This window comes from Echeneis naucrates, chromosome 4 (genome assembly GCF_900963305.1).
Source record: "Echeneis naucrates chromosome 4, fEcheNa1.1, whole genome shotgun sequence".
Taxonomy (NCBI): Eukaryota; Metazoa; Chordata; class Actinopteri; order Carangiformes; family Echeneidae; genus Echeneis; species Echeneis naucrates.
Window position 1 is genome coordinate 97,016 of NC_042514.1, and position 18,666 is coordinate 115,681.

At 45.2% G+C, this 18,666-nt stretch overlaps 3 protein-coding genes across 13 annotated transcripts; 2 read left to right on the forward strand and 1 right to left on the reverse strand.

Moving 5' to 3' along the window:
- Positions 1-3,643: 3,643 nt before the first annotated feature.
- LOC115041832 (transcription factor jun-D-like) lies at positions 3,644-5,431 on the forward strand. 3 transcript variants are annotated; one of them, XM_029499663.1, is made up of 3 exons: positions 3,644-4,663; positions 4,881-5,001; positions 5,102-5,431. In XM_029499663.1, exon 1 carries the CDS (start codon positions 3,765-3,767, stop codon positions 4,551-4,553), a length of 789 nt encoding a protein of 262 aa, XP_029355523.1. In that variant the 5' UTR covers positions 3,644-3,764; the 3' UTR covers positions 4,554-4,663; positions 4,881-5,001; positions 5,102-5,431. The 3 variants fall into 3 exon arrangements, with proteins under 3 accessions (XP_029355523.1, XP_029355522.1, XP_029355524.1); XM_029499662.1 differs by having other exon boundaries at positions 4,881-5,431; XM_029499664.1 differs by having other exon boundaries at positions 4,918-5,431.
- Positions 5,281-12,856, reverse strand: LOC115041833 (ras-related protein Rab-3A). 6 transcript variants are annotated; one of them, XM_029499669.1, is made up of 7 exons: positions 12,341-12,856; positions 10,315-10,421; positions 10,129-10,212; positions 9,461-9,685; positions 9,264-9,382; positions 8,703-8,827; positions 5,281-6,304 (listed from the first exon to the last, which is right to left on the reverse strand). In XM_029499669.1, the coding sequence occupies exons 4-7, from the start codon at positions 9,683-9,685 to the stop codon at positions 6,114-6,116; spliced, it is 660 nt and encodes a 219-aa protein (XP_029355529.1). In that variant the 5' UTR covers positions 10,129-10,212; positions 10,315-10,421; positions 12,341-12,856; the 3' UTR covers positions 5,281-6,113. The 6 variants fall into 6 exon arrangements, with proteins under 6 accessions (XP_029355529.1, XP_029355526.1, XP_029355528.1 ...); XM_029499666.1 differs by having other exon boundaries at positions 10,129-10,217; XM_029499668.1 differs by lacking the exon at positions 10,315-10,421 and having other exon boundaries at positions 10,129-10,217.
- Positions 12,857-13,703: 847 nt separating this feature from the next.
- mpv17l2 (MPV17 mitochondrial inner membrane protein like 2) lies at positions 13,704-18,297 on the forward strand. Of its 4 annotated transcripts, none has more exons than XM_029500654.1 (6): positions 13,704-13,771; positions 14,625-14,845; positions 15,246-15,407; positions 15,665-15,741; positions 16,414-16,542; positions 16,810-16,951. In XM_029500654.1, the coding sequence occupies exons 2-6, from the start codon at positions 14,656-14,658 to the stop codon at positions 16,873-16,875; spliced, it is 624 nt and encodes a 207-aa protein (XP_029356514.1). In that variant the 5' UTR covers positions 13,704-13,771; positions 14,625-14,655; the 3' UTR covers positions 16,876-16,951. The 4 variants fall into 4 exon arrangements, with proteins under 4 accessions (XP_029356514.1, XP_029356516.1, XP_029356513.1 ...); XM_029500655.1 differs by having other exon boundaries at positions 13,736-13,752; XM_029500656.1 differs by lacking the exon at positions 16,810-16,951 and adding an exon at positions 18,160-18,297 and having other exon boundaries at positions 13,723-14,845.
- Positions 18,298-18,666: the final 369 nt, after the last annotated feature.

Sequence of the window (18,666 nt, forward strand, 5' to 3'; positions counted from 1 at the left end):
ATCAGATCGTTCTCTTGAGGAAATCCTGCCACCTAAAATTCTAACGTCCTGTGGTTGGTCAACACCTGTCTAAATAACAGCAATTTCTCCAACTGAAGGAGTTGCATCATTTGTTATTTGCTTAGGTGCACCTGCTTTCTTCACCCAGACCAATAGTCTCCAGGAAGTGACAGGAAGATCTGTGGAAAATTGAGGGGACCAAAACATCAGTAACGGAGGAACAAACAGTTTTCTAGATATTCACAAAGGTGAAGTCACCACGGCTTCGCTGGTGTAAGTGTGTTCTGATGCTGATAGATATTAATAATTCAACATATAGACACAACTATTCACGCCTACAGGTCATTTAGAGTCTCCAATGAACCTAAAGGTGCAGGTCCTTGGACTGTGGGAGGAAGCAAAAAGTAGCCAGAGGGAACCCACAGGGATCCCCTAACTCCACACAGGAAGGCCCTGGGCCTGGGAGTGGCTAAACCTGTTCCGTGAAGTTGGGACCCCTAAGACTGTAACAACCCAGTTCTGGTTATCAGTGCCTGTGGAGCCAGGTCCACTAGGAGTAATATTCAGTTCTCTCAAAGAAAAAGCACATGAACCATTTGGTTCTATTCAAAGACAACTTTGATCAGCATTATAACATTTCTCAAATTTCAATAACTCCTAACCCTCCACACTGGTCCACTAAGTACCAAGTCCAATCAGCTTTCAGCCCTAATCTGAGGTGGGAGGAGCCAGGAAGCTGCTCAAGATGATGATGGTGTAAAACCTTGGAGTCAGACTTTGAGGGTGGAGCACAGTGGCATGTCCAAATTCTTATTTATATATAATGGATTTGTCAAATTGAGGCTTATTCAGATTGTTTGTATGAATGTTTGTGAAGGTTGAGGAGGAACAAAGACCCAATTTGTCCAATTATCTTTGAGGAAAAGGAAGACTTTGTCACTCAGCATAAATGTGATCATTAAAGGCTTCTCTGCTCCCATAGAAACACACACAGTTTTGGTAAAAGTGACAAAGCAGCTTTACTGCTCTCACTCTGTTCAGCTGAACTAGTGTTATACAGCCCAGGGTCCACTTCCTGGAAACTGACCAATCAGAAACAAGCTCAAAGGTGTATGATCTCATCTATCTCTGCAGGTTCTGTTGCTTGGCAACATGAAGTGGTCATAGTGATGCTGACAGGAGCAAGGAGAAAATGTCAGCAGGGGGATGGGGCTGATCAAACATAACTCAGGATAACTGTGTTTGATTCTAAGGTTTCTATCACTCATGAACATTTGTTGTTGTTACTGTAACAATAACAACTTATTTTATCCCAAACCACTATCTTTTCCTGAACCTGACCAGATGTGACTGTTGCTATAGTAACCACAACAACCAAAGCCACATATGCCTGCCCAGGCAGGCTCCGTGATAAGGATCATAGAGCAGCGAGGATGAGGAGGCTGAGGAGTGAAGCTGCTGCTTCTCTTGTTCACTAATCTCCCCTGAGCAGTTTTATTTTTGTCTGCTTTATTTAACAATATCAGAGTGGAATGGTCTTCCTCCTCTCTCACCCCACATCACGATGGCAACCAGACCAGGGTACAGCTGTACTTACCACAAGGTGTTCATCACTGAGATGCTATAGGAGTTGTTTTGGTTTTTAGCATCTTTAACCTCAAAGGTATGACAACAGTGACTTCCTAACAACGTCTCCCCAATGACAAGATCTCCTTAACAACAACTTCACCGTAACAACAACTCCATAAGAATGACTTTGTAACGACTCCGTCACACCACCAGAACAACAATGCCTAACAAGGACTCCTCCTCATTTCTGTCCTCCAGCCTTTAAAAAAGTTCAAAGCTCCTGATGATGTTGCCATGGCAACAGTCAAAATGCAGCTCAGAAATTAAAAGTAGCTGGACCTCACTGTATCCAACAGAACTGCAACCCCAGGATCAGCTGGACCAGACTCAGATCTAGATCAGAAACTCTGTGTGTGTGTGTGTGTGCGTGCACATGTTGTCTCTCTCTCCCTTCCATTGTCCTCTCCCAGTCTGCCACATCACCATGACAACCAGAGCAACCAGCTCTCTCTGTCTCACTTCTATCTATCTTAAAAGGACAGACGCTGTTTGAGAAGAATAATTCCCTGTAGGTGGATCCGGTGTGCCCCCCCATTTCTGGTAGTCATTACAAAACCATATCCGCCAAATGGAACACACCTGGACTAAGGACTACAGTTTGTCAAAGACGTTTCGCCCCCTTATCCCAGGGGCTTCTTCAGTTTGGAACACTTGGGTCTGACTGGTCACACTAGTGAGGACTAGTCAGAGGTGAAACGTCTTTGACAAACCTAAGTACTAAGCCCAGTTGCAATCAATTCAATTGTTGGCCAGATATGACTATAATCTGGATAAATGAAAATATGCACAGACATTACAAAACAACTGCAACAGATCCAGGTCCTGTCCCTACAGAAAGTTCTGGTAGCAGATTTGTGAAGCATCTGCTGAGGCTCTGTCAATAATCTTTTCATCTTTCTGTCTGTAAAGAGGTCTGACTTTTGACCTCTGACCTCTCTGTGCTCAGTCATGCATTGTGGGTCTTTCCCCACTTTTCATTCCATGAAAACAAACACAATCCACATAACACATCACCTTGTGTGTAAGCATATGTGTGTAGTTATACGAGGATTATACAAATGAAAGTAGATAAGACCACAGAGAGACAGAGTTATGGGGGGGTCCTCCCAAGATACACATAAAAATCCGACATGGCATCTGTGAAGGAGAAAACTATTCTACACTTCCTCTGTTGTTGCTGCTCCGGGAGCATTCAATTTTCTCAGTGTGTGTGTGTGTGCGCAGTAAATAACCAGCACTGAGATTAGGCTGAACTGCTGCAGCATACACACACACACCACTGCACTCTCCAGCCAATCACAATCAATCAACCCCTTTTACCCGTGTCACTCTTCGTGTGTTGCTATGGTGATCACTGATTCCCACCCCCAACAAAGACACACACTCTCCCTCCTCAGAATCAACTTGGTGATGTCATCACTTCCCCTAGGAAGGCGTCTGTTTTTACCACGAACAAAAAGAGAAACATTTACACAAATCCGTTGTGTTTTCAAGGTTCATCTTTAAGTGGCAGCATGTCTGATTCCGAATCATTAACCCCATCCTCCACAGGGGGGTCAGAGGTCAGAGGACAACCAGCCCCTGTGGCCCCAGGGAGAGGACACTGTCATCATCATCATCATCCTCACTTCACTGTAATCAACCAACCAACCAGCGACAGCAATATTCACTTCACGTTTTAACAGGGGTCAAGTATGAGGCTGCTAAGTTCTACTGCAACATTTTTTAATTATATTTGTGGGTTTTTATGCTTTTAATTTAGGGAATACTTGGAAGAGAGAGCAATAAGGAACGGTAGCGGGGGTCGGTGACGTGCTGCAAAGGGTCCTAGTAGGATTCAAACCTGGGACTGTGTGGCATGTGCTCTATCTATTTAACCACCAGAACCCTGATGATCCTCCGTCAGACCTCCGTCCTGTCGCCTCCTCTCCGCCCCGCCCCCTGCCTCAACAACGTCATTTCTGCCCAATGCACGTGCTCTCTTGTGACGTAACGGAACGTGAGAGCCAGAAAAGCCCGCATCCGTGCGCGTGGGCGAAAACTACCTCTGAGGGCGGGAGCCAGCGATCCGTAGACGTCGATTCAATAGGGGTCGGTTCCTCCCAGGTCCTGGTTCGGGTCCTGGTTAGGACATCATGATGAAGGAGGACGTGACTGTGAATCTGGCAGACGACACGAACCTGAAACCGCATACGGAGAATATCCCGGGCTCCCCGGACCTGGGCCTGCTCAAACTGGGCTCGTCGGACCTGGAGGGGCTGATCATCCAGTCGCAAGGCCTGGTCACCAGCTCCCCGACCGGATCCACCTTCCTCTACTCGAAGACGGTTCCGGACGAGCAGGAGTTCGCCGACGGCTTCGTGAAGGCTTTGGAGGACCTGCACCAGCAGAACCAGCTGGACCAGCTGAGCCGGGCCAGGCCGGCGAACAGCAGCCTGACTCTCGGTGCCGACATCGGTCCGATCCCGGTGCACCCGGATCTGCCGGTTTATACGAACCTAAACGGGTTCGGGTCCGGAGCCCCGAAGACCACGGTGAACTACTCCAATGACCCGGTCCCCTTCCCTCCTGCCCCGGCACAGCCTGGAGCTGCCCCGCTGAAGGAGGAGCCTCAGACGGTCCCTGATGTCCAGAGCTTCGGGGACAGTCCACCGCTGTCCCCCATGGACTTGGACACTCAGGAGCGGATCAAAGCCGAGAGAAAGAGGCTGCGGAACCGCATTGCAGCTTCCAAGTGTCGGAGGCGGAAACTGGAGCGGATCTCCAGGCTGGAGGACAAGGTGAAGACCCTGAAGACCCAGAACACCGACCTGGCCTCCACCGCTAGCCTGCTCCGGGACCAGGTGTCCCAGCTGAAGCAGAAAGTCCTGAATCACGTCTCCAGTGGCTGCCAGCTGCTGCCACATGAAGTCCAGGTCCACTAGTCCGGGGCGGGGGGGAGGACTCCACAGAGCCATGTTGTTCTCATGTAGCAGGTCAGTTAGTGGAAGAAGAACCCCCCATTCATCTTTGGACCCAAAGTGAACTTCACTGGGTAAATAAATCGTCTGTAGATAGAAACTTTTGTTCTACCTCCCAGATGTTTACTGAGGGGTCGTGTCTCAGGTTAGACTTTCTCACCTGAGGAGCTGATGCATATGAGATCATCTACACAGTGTTGTTGTTGACAGACTGAATGTTGCCACCGTTCGGTGTTGTTTATCTGTAATTACATATTTTTTTACTCTACTGGCCTGTCTCCTGTGTCCTAGTTTGTAAATGAAGCCTCGGGTGAATTCTGCTCCTCAGATCAGTCCACTCTGTTCCACCATCGCCATTTTAGCAGTGTCTGTCTCCGCCTCCTTCCAGGCCAATCCAAACACTGGCACAAAGGTAAGCTCACTTACCTGTTACAGGCCACACCCCCAATCCTCCATCGCTTTAACCTTAATAAAACAGATGAAACAGATGAGTTCTTTAATTTCCACCGCAGTCCTCCTGAGGCATGTCCGGATCTCCAGAGACCAGAACAGTTTTAGTTCCAGACTGGAAAAGCGGATTCCTAGTTTAACATGAGAGCCTGTGGGGCTGCCTCACTGTTAGAGCTGCACTTTAGCGGTCTGAAAGGGAACTGCTGGTCTTTAATGCAAAAAAAAAAAAGTTAGCTGATTGTTTGCACCTTTTTATTATTTTACCACAAAGAACAAATAAAAACTTTGACAGTCCGACCAAGGAGGCAGAGACACCACTTCATGGCATTAGTTGTATACACACTGTTGTGTGTATTTCTTTGTGATTGACACATTTATTCACAAGCCTCCAAAATAAATAGACACAGAACAACATGGCTCTTCTGAGGTTTCCAGCTCTTTTTTCTCTTTTGTTGTTGTTGAGCCTATTTGAACTAAGACAACACAATCACAATTTAAAGGATCAGTATTTACAGCTCTGGTTTATATTGAGAGGAAGACATGTTGGAAAGGTCAAAAGAAGGTAGAGGCACCATCATTTCCTTACTGATCATTTCCTGTTTGATAACAGCATCAATTCTTTGACAACACAATAATTCAGATCTAATCAAAGAGACACTGAGACCAGCCCCCTCCACTCTTTATCTAATTTCTTTCAACCTTTTTATATTTTATACATTTTCAGTTTGCATAACTGTAGATATCCTATATATTTATAGCACAACATTCATATTTACATTTAAATAAACAGAATTAAATCTAATGTGTCTTCTAAAGTTTTTAGTTGTTCACATTTTCTTTAGTGACATCTGAAAAGAAACTAAATAAAAAATGTTAAAAGCTTAAATCAACCCTCACACCCCCTACCTCCTACTGACTGTTAACTCAACCCCCTCGACAGGCATCTCCTTAAGTAAAATGGCACTGTGAGATCCATCAGGGACAGAATGACCACAGAGTCTGAAACACTGAACCTGACACCAAACATACAAGGTTCAGAGCCAGAGCCAGGTCTGGGGAGGGGGGGTTATCGTTTTAACATGCACAGTCCTGATGAGTGGGAGCAGGCTGCTCTGTCAGCTGGGGCCCCTGTTTGGCCCCCGTGATGGCAGGATCTCCCACATCCAAGCTCTCAGACATCTTGTCACAGATGATATCCACCAGACGCTCAAATGTTTGCTTCACATTGATGTTGTCTTTGGCGCTGGCCTCAAAGAACTCAAAACCTGGGGGGGGGGCAGAGGAATAAATTAAGTTTATCATTATCATGATATGTTTACAGGAAATGACACACCCCAACATCCAAAGACATCCCGTTTGGGTTAATTGGTGACTGTCCGTAGGTCTGAGTGGTTGTTGGTCTCTGTCCAGGGTGACCCCGCCCCTTGCCCACAGTGAGCTGGGATTGGCTCCAGAACCCCACCTGAGCCGAAAACGGATCACAGGTAGAAGATGAGTGAGTGAGTCTCTAGTTCCTGACTCATCTTCTAACATTATAGGAGCTGAATGTGTTTAGTTGCGTTCTGTGATTTCTGGTGTAATTCACTCAGTGTGCGTGAGGGGTCGCTGTGCTGTCACCTGGGGAGCTCAGGTGCATATAGGTGACATTGCTCATGCCTGTCAGGTTTTGACCGCGGAGGCGCTCATCATGCCGCTAGTTTGTTTGTTTCTTTGTTTTGTTGTCTATGGACATTGCACAGCAATAGGCCCACTGTGTGGACATTCATTCCATACGGTATGAGGGCATCAGCCGAGGCGAGGCATGTCAACCAGGTTATTCCGGACTCAAATAATATCAGACGGAGATCCTTTAATATGAGGCAAAAACCTGCACCTGTTGGAACTTCGTTTGGACACTCCGTCAAGTTTGGAACGAAACGGAGAAGAGCGCAGAGGCTGAGCCAGCTGTGGATCACCGGATCACCGCACGGTGGGAGGTATGTGTAGCGCTACACCGGTAAACGGCCAATCAAATTGTGTGCACACACAGTCGGGCATAAACCCAATGCATTGATCGCCGAAGCGAGGGAGACAATAAACTTTGCGTTGGTTCTTTTGTTTTGCTGCGAACTGTTTTTTTCCCCGACTGACTATTCATTATGGAGAAGTGCGATGCTACGTCGGACATAATTAAAACTGCCGGGACTCACGTGCAAGCTGTTGATAAATCCAGTAGCGTGGCGGTGTTGAAATACAAACTCAAAAACGAGTGGTTAAACTCACTGCAAAGGAGTCTGCCAATTAATTAGACAGGTTGCAATCAGGCAGAAAAGCTATGTTAAACAAAGCAGCCAGCCTAAGAAAGAAGAAATCATGTTTTGATGTTAAAGCATGATAAAACAAAGGTGCAGAATGCTGTTGAAGATTTGTTTTAAGTGCGTTATGGCGTAAAAAACATGCATAATAATTTATTGGGTCTTTTGCTAGTTGAGGGGAAAAACAGGTAATATGGTTTAAGGCAAAGCTTTTGCCTATCAATGAGTGCATTGCAAACACAAAAACGTGGGTTTCATGTAATGAAGGTAACTAAAATGGTAATGTTGTGGATGACATCAATCCTAATGACAGCATTTCAAATATTAGCAAACGTCAAGTCATAGGAGCCATAACAGTGCAAAATCAAGTACTTCATCCTCTGCTGCCATAAAGGCTGAGGCAGAAAAGGCAGCACTTGTTGCTCGTACTGCAGCTTTATAACAAAAGCATGCCTTGTAGGAACAGGAAAAGAGAACAGCTGGATTTGGAAGCTGAAATTGCTGTGTACACTGCTAAGCTGGCTGTATTACAGGCTTCAGAGCAGAGAAGTTTTTCTCAAGCACCCAACAATGGCATGAATCTCTATTTGGAAAAGGAGAAAAAGAAAAGGGTGGAAAAATCTGTCAACATATTAAACTCTATGGCAAAGAGTACCACCCTCAAGCATGGAAATCAACAACAAAATGAATCAACAAAATGGACACTTCCACCCAACAAAACTCTATTAAAGGAACCTGACCAATGGGTTCAAGCTGCTTCAGTGCATCAGTTAAGCCAAAATGAAAAGCTACAAGTAAATACGTCTGGAACATCACTGTTCAACCTACACCCTATGCACACACCAGCCAAAGTCTACCTGACATACTTGCCATCATGCAGAGGCAAAATGAAATAACAGCAGCTCTGGTACAACAACAGCATATGATGTCACTGCTACCACAAGATATTCCCATCTTTGAAAGAACCCTCTCCATTACTAGGTGTTCATCAAAGCCTTTGAGCAAAGAGTTGAGGAAAAGGCAAGAAAAGCTGATTGATTGTACTATCGGGAACAGTTTACAAGAGGACAGCCACACTGCCAGCACATGGCTCCTGAGCGTGGCTAAGCAGTGGCAAAGGAACTGCTCCAGAACCATTTTGGAAATCAGTACAAAATCACTAGTGTTTACACGGAAAAGGCTCTGGCCTGGCAGACAATAAAATCTGACGTGAAAACACTGCAAGCCTATTCCTTATTCTTGCACGGATGCTGCAATGTAATAGAAGAGCTTCAGCATATGCAGGAACTGCATGGACATTCATTCTACACGGTATGAGAGCATCAGCCAAGGTGTGTGTCTGTGTGGGTGTGTGATATCATGAACTCACCAAGATGTTCAGACAGCTGGCGGCCTCTCTCTCCACTCACCACTCTCTCGTCCTCCATGTCACACTTATTTCCCACCAGCAGCACCTGAGCATTGTCCCATGAATATGTCTTGATCTGCGTCGACCTGGAACCAACATCATCAACACAAACTGACCTGAAATCTGACCTCATCAAGTTCAGATCAGAAGAACCTGATTCTGAAAGCAAACCAGCTTCACGCCTTCAGTGTGGTCTGTTTCTTCATCTGACTGACAATGTCTGAAAAAGAATGATAGCTCTGAAACTGCTGAGGAAGGACGTCACCTGATCACTGATTTGCTAATTTGTTAGTGAATTCATTTGATTAATCAATTCACTGACTGACTGGTTAATTAACTGTGACTCACCTGTAGATAAAACCAACAGTTAATCAAAACAGAGGACCTGAAGAATTCACCTATTTTTACATTTAATAATGTAAAAATAGGTGGTCCCTGCAAATTCTAGTTTTTCTGAGGACCCTGAACCAGATAATCCTGAGTGCTAGAGCATGTGACCACCACCCCCACACCATGAAGTACCAGTCCTGGACGGCATTGAAGGACTCCTCGTTGGTGATGTCATACATGAGGATGAAGCCCATTGCTCCTCGGTAATATGCCGTGGTGATGGTACGGTAACGCTCTTGGCCCGCTGTGTCCTGGAGATGATAGGAGCAGCGTGTTCTTAAAAATGTCTGTGCCCCTCTTTTACTTCATGCATGCCCTTTATCTCTCACCCAGATCTGAAGTTTGATCTTCTTGTCGTTCCTGTAGATGGTCTTCACCTTGAAGTCGATGCCCACCGTGCTGACAAAAGCCGGCGTGAAGGAGTCGTCAGCGTAGCGGAACAAGAAGGAGGTTTTTCCCACACTGCTGTTTCCAATGATGAGGATCTTGAACATGTAGTCAAAGTTCTGGTCTGAGGACTCCTTCTGCCCGTAACTTGCTGTTGCTGAGGCCATCTGAGGAATCAGGGAGGGGTTACATCAGATAACTGCTCAGTATGAAACACTTTGTTTTAAGGGTGTTTTCAGGGTGTATAGAGGACAGGTACACAGGTAGACCTGCTGGGTCTAGCTCTAGGTCTCTGATGGTCTCACGTTACCTTGCAGGAAACATGTAGGTGACATTTTCACCCACTAAAAGTAATTACATGTTACTTTAGCTTCAGTAACCTACACGCTCACAGAGTTAGCCACAATTAGCCAGACGTTTGTGAGGCTGTGTGTCAGTATCGTTGTCCTCCTCCTCAGTAAACGTTTTCCTAATGAGTTTATGGTCTCAGTCTATTTTACAGTCTTCAGTACAACATTTTGTTCGTTTTTTAAATGAAGTTCCCATCATTGTTGTAACTTCAGTCGAAAATGTGACAGACACCAGAAATCACACTGTTTTTTGTCTCTACCTCTATAGACAGATGTTGTCCACCTCCTCCACCTGGACAGGGAGTCTGAGTTATCACCACATCAGGGGATCTTCACTGACACTACTACTCTGAATACAATCAGAGAAGATACAGAAAGTACGTAAGTTTAGTAACCCTAAACAGAAAGTCCTTGTCAGGGTCAATATTTAAACACTGTCAACAAACCTCAATCCACTTCGGTCCACCTCAGACAGGTACAGGATGTTTTGACATCAGACAACAGAAACACTCAGACCCACTTGATGCCTGCGATCATTCTGATTGGTCGACATCTGTTGGTTGTGCAGACACCAAAAACAACAGTTTGCTTTTAATCTGTAACCTGAAGAACAAACCGCCAGCGATTTGACTGAACACCTGACATGGTCTGGAACCACAACAGATCACACTGGACCACTGGGACTCAGGTTCTGATTCTGGTCCTGAGTCCCAGCTCTATATTTAGACCCTTATCTCCACTCAGCTGCAGTGGAATTCGAGAACTCTCAGGGAATAAAGAAGAAGGGGGGGAGTGCGCCCTTCCCCGATCAGTTTCCATGAAGCTCTAAATAAGAGGCAGCGACTCGGATGTTTATTATCCTCTCAGTAACCTGCTGATGCATGATGGGAAATGCTGATTAGCTCCTCTTCCTCAGTTTAGTAGCTTTTAGTTATATAAAATCCATCTTCCTGTGTACAAATGATCCTGAAGCATCAAAACTGCAACAGCAAAATAATAGATCTGAATTTTATGATTCCATTGTTTAAATGTGGATTTAACCTATCAGCTCAAACTATTACAATTAACTGTTATTTACTTTCATACAAATTTAATCATGACTAAGAGTGGAGACCAACCTGTCATTTAAAGTAGACTGATGTTACAGAAGCTGGATTGATCCAAAGCTCAGAGCTGCTGTGATCCCTTTTAATCAGCTTGCTGCAGACTCACATCTGACTCCTGACCTCCCAACACTTCCTTCCTAAAATCAGAAACTAAGGAAGCTTCTGACCACGACTGAGGCCACCATCTGAACCACAGGAATATACAGTGGTGGAAGGTCATGTGACTTTTCTGCAACTTTTACATTCTTTATTGGAGTGGCCATTCTGTGAGGATGCAGAGGAAAAGCTGAGCAGCTGATGAAGACTTATCTAACCAGCCACCATGTGGCCAGGCATCATCTACTCTGAGATGAGATGCCAGCTGATCAGCTCCTCACTATTAAAGCTGCTTCCTGATCCCATATTTCCTGACGTGTCTTTAATCCAATCACATGCAGCATTCCCTAGGAAGTGTGGGGATGCAGATGACTAGCTAAAAATAGCATCTATTCATTTTCTCCCTGCACAGAAAAACAGAGATAGTGGGAGATGGCAGGATGAAGAGCTGGAGTCTGCAGGTGATTTCCAGGATATTTGCCAGCCATTTTTTTATTACAAATTAAACTCCTGAATGGTTTCATTTCTTTCCTGTTTGAAATTTCTGCTACATGTCACATTTCCATTTTCAAAAACACATTGATCCCAATGTGTTTTTCTCAGATGGGAATGACACAGATCAATATCCTGTAAGACTCCATGTCAGTATAAATATCTACAGCATCCTGACAGGGTTACAAAGAGTGGTGTTGTGGGGGGCAGTCCCGACAGACTCAGGGAGAGGCCTGGGGTTTGAACCTGCTGCAGCACTATATGCTTTTCCCTTAAAACGTCCCCTTTTCAGGGAGTAAAGCCTCTGCACCTTCAGACCATGAAAGTCTCCAGTACAACCTGAAGACCAGGACCAGAGAATGACCAGGGGCCACAGAGGGGCCTCAGACACTGCCCCAACAGGACCCCTGTCTGCGCATGTGCTTGGACTGAAGGGGTTTCAGTCTCTGTGAGGGCCCCCTGACCACCACCACCATCATCATCATCAGGCTCATGTTCAGCCCCAGCTTCACTCTGATGACGCTGACAACACAACACCTGGACCGGATTTAATCCAAATCCTCCTGCAGGACCACCCAGTCCACCAAAGACTGGGACTCACCACCGTGTCTGAGCCGGGTCCACCACGAAAACAGCTGTTCTGCAGCGTCTGATGCTTGAAGCTATTTAACCTTAAATCAGCACCTGATATTTCAAAGCATGCACTCGATGACCGTGTGACACGGACTGACGGACAAGTGACATAAATTTTGCGTTGCATTCATGAAGACAAAATCACCTTTATATGTTTCAGGCCGGCACCTCTCACCGCGTCCAGGACCTGCAGAATCCGACACTGTCAAGCACTCTTCTGGCAACGCACGGTCCGGAAGCGAATTCCAAAATAAAATGCCCAACGAGCTGTGCTTTAAAATAAGTAAAGAGCTACAGTACAAAACTACATACTGAACAAATGGTTCATGTTTGTTTTAAGTTCTCCGCATTTTCTTCATCCCTAACTGCACCATTCAACCTAGTGCCCTACAACGTCTGTCTTTATCATCTCAGGTAAATGATAATTACACAAATTAAGAAAGTGTTCACGGATACTATGTAAAACTAAAAATACCGTCCATCCAGCTTCATCCGTTTATCCGAGGTCGGGTCATGTGGGTAGCACGTGCCTAAATTATTTTATCCACATCCATATCACCCTGTTATTAAAAAGAACAAAGGCATTCGATTTCTCTTTAGTGCCTTCATAAGCACAGTCAGACTGCACGAAATAAAATTATCACAGTGACTTCATTCAGCACGTTTTGATAAAGCCTGATGGATGTTTAGATTCGGATGCTAGCTGAGGCTAGTGTAGCATCGATCTACTCGGTCCAATCAAAGATGGCGTCTCCTAACACTCCTCCAGTTGTGAACGCTGGAACAAGGCGACTTATATTTTGAAAGAGCGATCACTTCTTCCTCTCTGCAACGCCGCCATCTTTACGCAGCAGCAAAAACGTTGACGCAAAATAACTGATAGAAGGGCGGGATTTAGATGGAGGCCGTGTAGAAGATTGGCTGTCTGTGCGGCAAATTCAAACCCATGACGTCACAACAGTCACCATCTGCTCCATCTGGACCACGGCTGTGGCCCCGCCTCCAAAACCCAAGCTCTCACACAATGAATTATTGATTCTGTCAGAGGGACACTTCTATTTTGTCAGGTCAATTATGGCAGCATGCACCTTGGAGGCCATGATCAATTCCCATAATGCATCGGTTTTATTTTAACCACCCAACAATTAACAAAATATATTTAGGGATATAGTTGCATATATATGCGAGCATGAGTGGCTGTTCGTCTGTGTTTGTCAACAAACCAGCTTCCAGGGAAGGCTGCTGATGGTCACAGGCATACACTGAAATAATCAAATATTTAGCTGCAAGACTATGACTGCATCAATCTCATATTATGTTGACACCCTGTGGTGTTAAACTATGAGGATAAATACCGACAAAAAATATGTATTGACTAGGCAGGTTAAGGACATGATCTGGATTCCTGGGCGGTTCGGATTAGCTGGGCCTCGATACTCCAGACCAGCAGGCGGCGACCCGACTTCCTCTGGCCTCTGAGAACCAGGTCTGTAGCGAGGCCGGTTCCACCTTGACGCTGTTTCCGGGTTAGTAACTGTCGGTCGGATTCAGGTCCAGGTGAGCTGACGCAACACAGGTAACCGTTAGTTTGAGGTGATGTCACTAAATGAATTTTGGTTTAGGTTAATAAACGTGAAGCGGAACACGTCCACGGTGAAACGTACTTTATCCCGACCCGGCCTCGACTCTTATCGTTGGTTCACCGTTTCACTGAACCTACCGATTAGTAATCAGTGATCGATATCGGCGCGCGAGTAAACAAGCGAAGTAACGTGAAGTGGCTTTGTCACGCAAAGCTGTTAGCCTGCCGGTAACAGCGGTTAACACCAGCTAATCCTAACGTTGGTTAACAGGGGCTAGCACTGGCTAACAGCGGCCAACACCATCTAATCCTAACGTTGGTTAACAGGGGCTAGCACTGGCTAACAGCGGCTAACACCATCTAATCCTAACGTTGGTTAACAGGGGCTAGCACTGGCTAACAGCGGCTAACACCATCTAATCCTAACGTTGGTTAACAGGGGCTAGCACTGGCTAACAGCGGCTAACACCATCTAATCCTAACGTTGGTTAACAGGGGCTAGCACTGGCTAACAGCGGCCAACACCATCTAATCATAACGTTGGTTAACAGGGGCTAGCACTGGCTAACAGCGGCTAACACCATCTAATCCTAACGTTGGTTAACAGGGGCTAGCACTGGCTAACCCTCGCCTTCATGCAGCTACGGGGTACAATTAAACATTTTAAGTAACATACTAACAACGTATCAATTAGTCCATCAACAGCAAAGCAAATAAGCTGAAGCTATATTAGTTCAAGCTTTGATCAGCTGCTGTCTGAAAATATTCCTATTTATTGCGAGGTAGAGCCTCAGTAGTGAGTATTTTTAAAATTTGTGGGAGCAGGCAGTCACCATTTCCTCCACAGATGACAGCACCATCTCTGCAGTCCTGACGTTATGCTTCCCCAGGCGGGTAAACAGTTCCTGGTTCGTATACAGTTTTTCTGGAGGCCCTTTTTCCAGGGCCGATACCTACTGCTCACCAACACCCTGAGTGGAGGGGGCATGCTGGCACTGGGAGACTTCTTGCAGCAAAGCCGGGAGACCCAGAGAGAGGCCGGCAAAGTCCGGGACTGGGGCAGAACAGGTGAGAAATGGTAGGCCTGTTTCATTCACTCAGAGCAGTGACCTCGACCCACTGTTTAAATCCCTTTCCACTCAGTGTCATGATGAACACAAACAGACCATCACTTCAGTCTTTACTCACTCTACATTTTGTAATTTTTTCAATAAATTAGTTTCTTTATTTGATGGGTTTTTAAGGAGCTCATCTTATAAAAACACCTTTGTCTCTTTGTTGATGTCTCAGCTGACTGCAGTGATGTAAAAATGAACTCCGTGACCGTGTGACATCACTGTTGGATAAGTCCTTTGAATCAGTCATTGTAAAGTCCAAACTCTTCTGGACACAAACAAGTTTGGGAAAATTTTATTTTGAAAGGCCAACTAGTTATCGTTAGTAAGCTAACATCTGGTACTGCCTGCAGGTCGCATGTTTGTGGTGGGCTGTTCCATGGGTCCTCTGCTACACTACTGGTACTCTTGGCTGGACAGAGTCTATGTGGGTAGAGCCCTGCACACAGTTGGGAAGAAGGTTCTGGTGGACCAGCTTGTTGCCTCGCCCTCCATTGGTCTGTGGTACTTTGTAGGTAAGAACACGCGCACCTGAATGTTTGTCAGGGCGTTGACGTACTGGCAGTATCTGTATGAGAAACACAAAAACTGAGCCAAAGGTTGGTGTGGAGAAGTGGGCATGGTGAGACAAAGATGTCGTATCACAAGAGGAGTTCAAAGGTTGTCTGATAAACAGGCAGAGTGGGTAACTGATCTGGTGTTTGGACCATCAGAAACCAGGTCCTGCCTGCTTCTTATCTGACACACCTCAGACTAACTCTGTTCATTGCAGGTATGGGAGTCATGGAGGGACACACTTTGTCTGAAGGCTGGGAGGAGTTCAGAGACAAGTTTTGGGAGTTTTACAAGGCAAGTCTACCTGAAAGTGTCTAACTGGGTCTGACCTGCAGACCTGAACTAGATCATGGTCTCAGATTGTCCTTCGCTCAGCACAAAGTACTTGAGACCTTCTTCCTCTGCAACAGACGTGACCTCAGGGCCTCCTGGTTCCTCATATGAGGCACAGACATTCATGAACTCAGGAGGTTCTAGTGGTCAGGGGCCATCGTCACATGGTGGATCAAACAGGGTTTTGCCATGACACCGTTTATATGAACATAAATATTTCTTATTCCTGTTTGTACGGTATGGTCACATTACCACACAACATTGATATGTGGCATCAGATCCAACTCCGAACGTTAGCATGATGAGCAGATGTTTGGCCAATGATTAGTAGGGGGTGTCACAGTCTTGACTGCTAAAGGGATATTGTTTGAAATAACATCAAGAAATCAAGCTTTGAAATCAAAGTGGAAACTAGAGTGTAGCCACGTATGTCATGTCACACGGGTGAAATAAAACACACCCGTGGAAGTGTGGCAAGTCAACATTACCTCCTAACTTTAATCTGTGGCCAGTTGAAAGAGACCATGAAAACTGCTGAAGTAGAAGACACTAATAATAATTACTAATAATTAGATGTTGGCATGATCAATAGGTGTTAGCATTCGCATGATAATCAGATGATCCATTTTGCAGGCAGACTGGTGCGTATGGCCTGCTGCTCAGATGATCAACTTCTACTTCCTGTCGCCCAAGTTCAGAGTCCTGTACATCAACGTCATCACCCTGGGATGGGACACCTACCTGTCCTATCTGAAGCACAGGGTGAGTTCCACAGGTGGTTAAAGGGATGTCCTCCTGAGTGCCTCTGTAAAGTCAAATCACAGTAGGATTTGAGGGTGGGCCTTAAAAGCAACACAGCTCCCAGACTACACTCGGGTCACAAACTGAAAGAAACCCAAGATTATTATTATAGTCATATCAGTTGATCAGTGGTTTCTACAGAAATGACAACTTCACAACAAAGATGATGCACCTGACACAAGACGTGAGGTCTCAGATTCAGACTGACTGGTGATGTATTGTCTTCAGGTGGATGGCGGTCTCACTGAGTCCGTGTCTGAAGACCAGCAACAGGAAACATCAGCTTTGAGCTGATTCAGTAGAACCAAACAAGACATTTCTGAGGGAATGAGTGTTATTGTTTGTGTGTGTGCGCTCTGATCTCACTGCCTAAAACCAGACGTCATCATTGTTGCTCTTTCGCTTAATGTTTGAAGATTGTGTTTCATCCTGTACACCAAATCTTTACTCTTTTTGACCTTCAGGCTCTTGAAGTGATGATAACGACATTGTACTTTTGTTTTATATTTTAGTGAAATGTATCTTTTCAAGCTGTGACTCATCTATATTTGTCTTTATGATGATGATCATCATAGAACTGTGTAAAGAATCATAATGAATGACTTTTTATAGTTTCTTTTTTAACGATTTGTAATTTATTAAGAAGAAACTGAGTACTCTTCTGGTTCTGTCGATAGTAAAAGTATAAAAAAATAACTAATTTAATTGTTTATTCTTCATCTTTATGAAAATCACATCAATTACTGTTTAAACTGGATGAAAGAAAATCTAATTTTCTGTCTCTTCATGTTCAACTCAGTCCAGTCTTTATAGCTGGTACTACAGCAGTCAACTGGGTGGAGTTACAGTCAGGTGAGGGTAAAGCTGTTCGCCCACAGCCTTGTTCAAACACAGATGGAGCTCTGATACATGGGACTCCGCCTCAGGGTGCAGTATGTCCTGCTGGTCAGGATGTAATGTGTGTGTCAGCGGGTCTGTGTGCTCTGGCTCATTGTGGTTCTGCCCGTCAGCGGGTCTTAACATGGCGGCCCTGTTGTTCTCTGTGCTGCTCAGCCTCACGGCGATGCGATGCTCAGCTTCAGGTGAGTCACTTTGACTGAACTCCTGCTGAGTTGAAGATTGAGGGAAAGAAACGTGAAGGTGAAGATGCAAAGTTATGCAAACAGGAAACTGGCGGGTATTTAAATGTTTAGATGAGCTGCCTTGGACTGAAATGTATCCCTCACCATACAGAAATATAACAAAGACAGAGCAGTCTAGAAACATTCATATTTGATCAAGGTGTTAAAGGCCATAAATCCTAGACTCAGACCTTCACTTAAACAGAGTAATGCGATACCTTGTCCAATCGATCAGCCTTATGTAGTTTATAGATATTTATATATAATATAAGGTTCACTGTCATCTGTTGCTTCCTGTCATATTCCTGGTTTTCGGCCTCCATCTTCTTCGATGGTATCAATTAGACAAAAGTGTTTTATATGAAACTACTGTGGGACAATGGGCACGCACAACACTTTAATGTTGAGGTATCAGCTATGTTATGCAGCCATAACATCATCAATTGTTCCTCTGCAGACAGCAGCACTTCCTCTATGATGGCATCAACCAGAGCAGCTGATCATCATTCAGCTTTGACCACCAAACATGACATTTCATCTTCTGTGATGACTCCCGACATATCACAACATCAACCAACTACTGCACCACACATCAGTTCTGACATCGCAAGGCCAACCCCATCATCACCACAAACAGCCAACAGGACGGAGGACATCCAACCCAGCCATCCTCCTGAGACCACACCCACCAACCAGATGTATAACCAGACCACTTCCCCCGGGCCAACACACCCACCAGAATCAGGACCGCTAAACGTCACTACAGCTGTCACCAAAAACGGTTCCAGCCCAGGTCAGGCTCAGAGTATTTCTCTATGCTATACTTTCGCTGTAAATAATATAGAACCTAGACCTTAGAATCAAAGTCCACATAGACGTCTGCTTTTAGACTGTATGGACCTTTAAACCTTTAAGGTTTGTGGCCCTTTGTGGTCAGAGGTCATAATCATATAATAACCTTATA

Bases quoted from the DNA above. Each gene is read 5' to 3' on its own strand.
- LOC115041832 (XM_029499662.1), top strand. From the start codon at position 3,765: ATGATGAAGGAGGACGTGACTGTGAATCTGGCAGACGACACGAACCTG.
- mpv17l2 (XM_029500654.1), top strand. From the start codon at position 14,656: ATGCTTCCCCAGGCGGGTAAACAGTTCCTGGTTCGTATACAGTTTTTC. The intron at 15,408-15,664 runs GTAAGAACACGC...TGTTCATTGCAG, and splicing joins TGGTCTGTGGTACTTTGTAG to GTATGGGAGTCATGGAGGGA. The intron at 15,742-16,413 runs GCAAGTCTACCT...TCCATTTTGCAG, and splicing joins AGTTTTGGGAGTTTTACAAG to GCAGACTGGTGCGTATGGCC.
- LOC115041833 (XM_029499671.1), bottom strand. From the start codon at position 9,685: ATGGCCTCAGCAACAGCAAGTTACGGGCAGAAGGAGTCCTCAGACCAG. The intron at 9,383-9,460 runs GTGAGAGATAAA...TATCATCTCCAG, and splicing joins AGATCAAACTTCAGATCTGG to GACACAGCGGGCCAAGAGCG. The intron at 6,305-8,702 runs GTGAGTTCATGA...CCCCCCCCCCAG, and splicing joins CCAGCTGTCTGAACATCTTG to GTTTTGAGTTCTTTGAGGCC.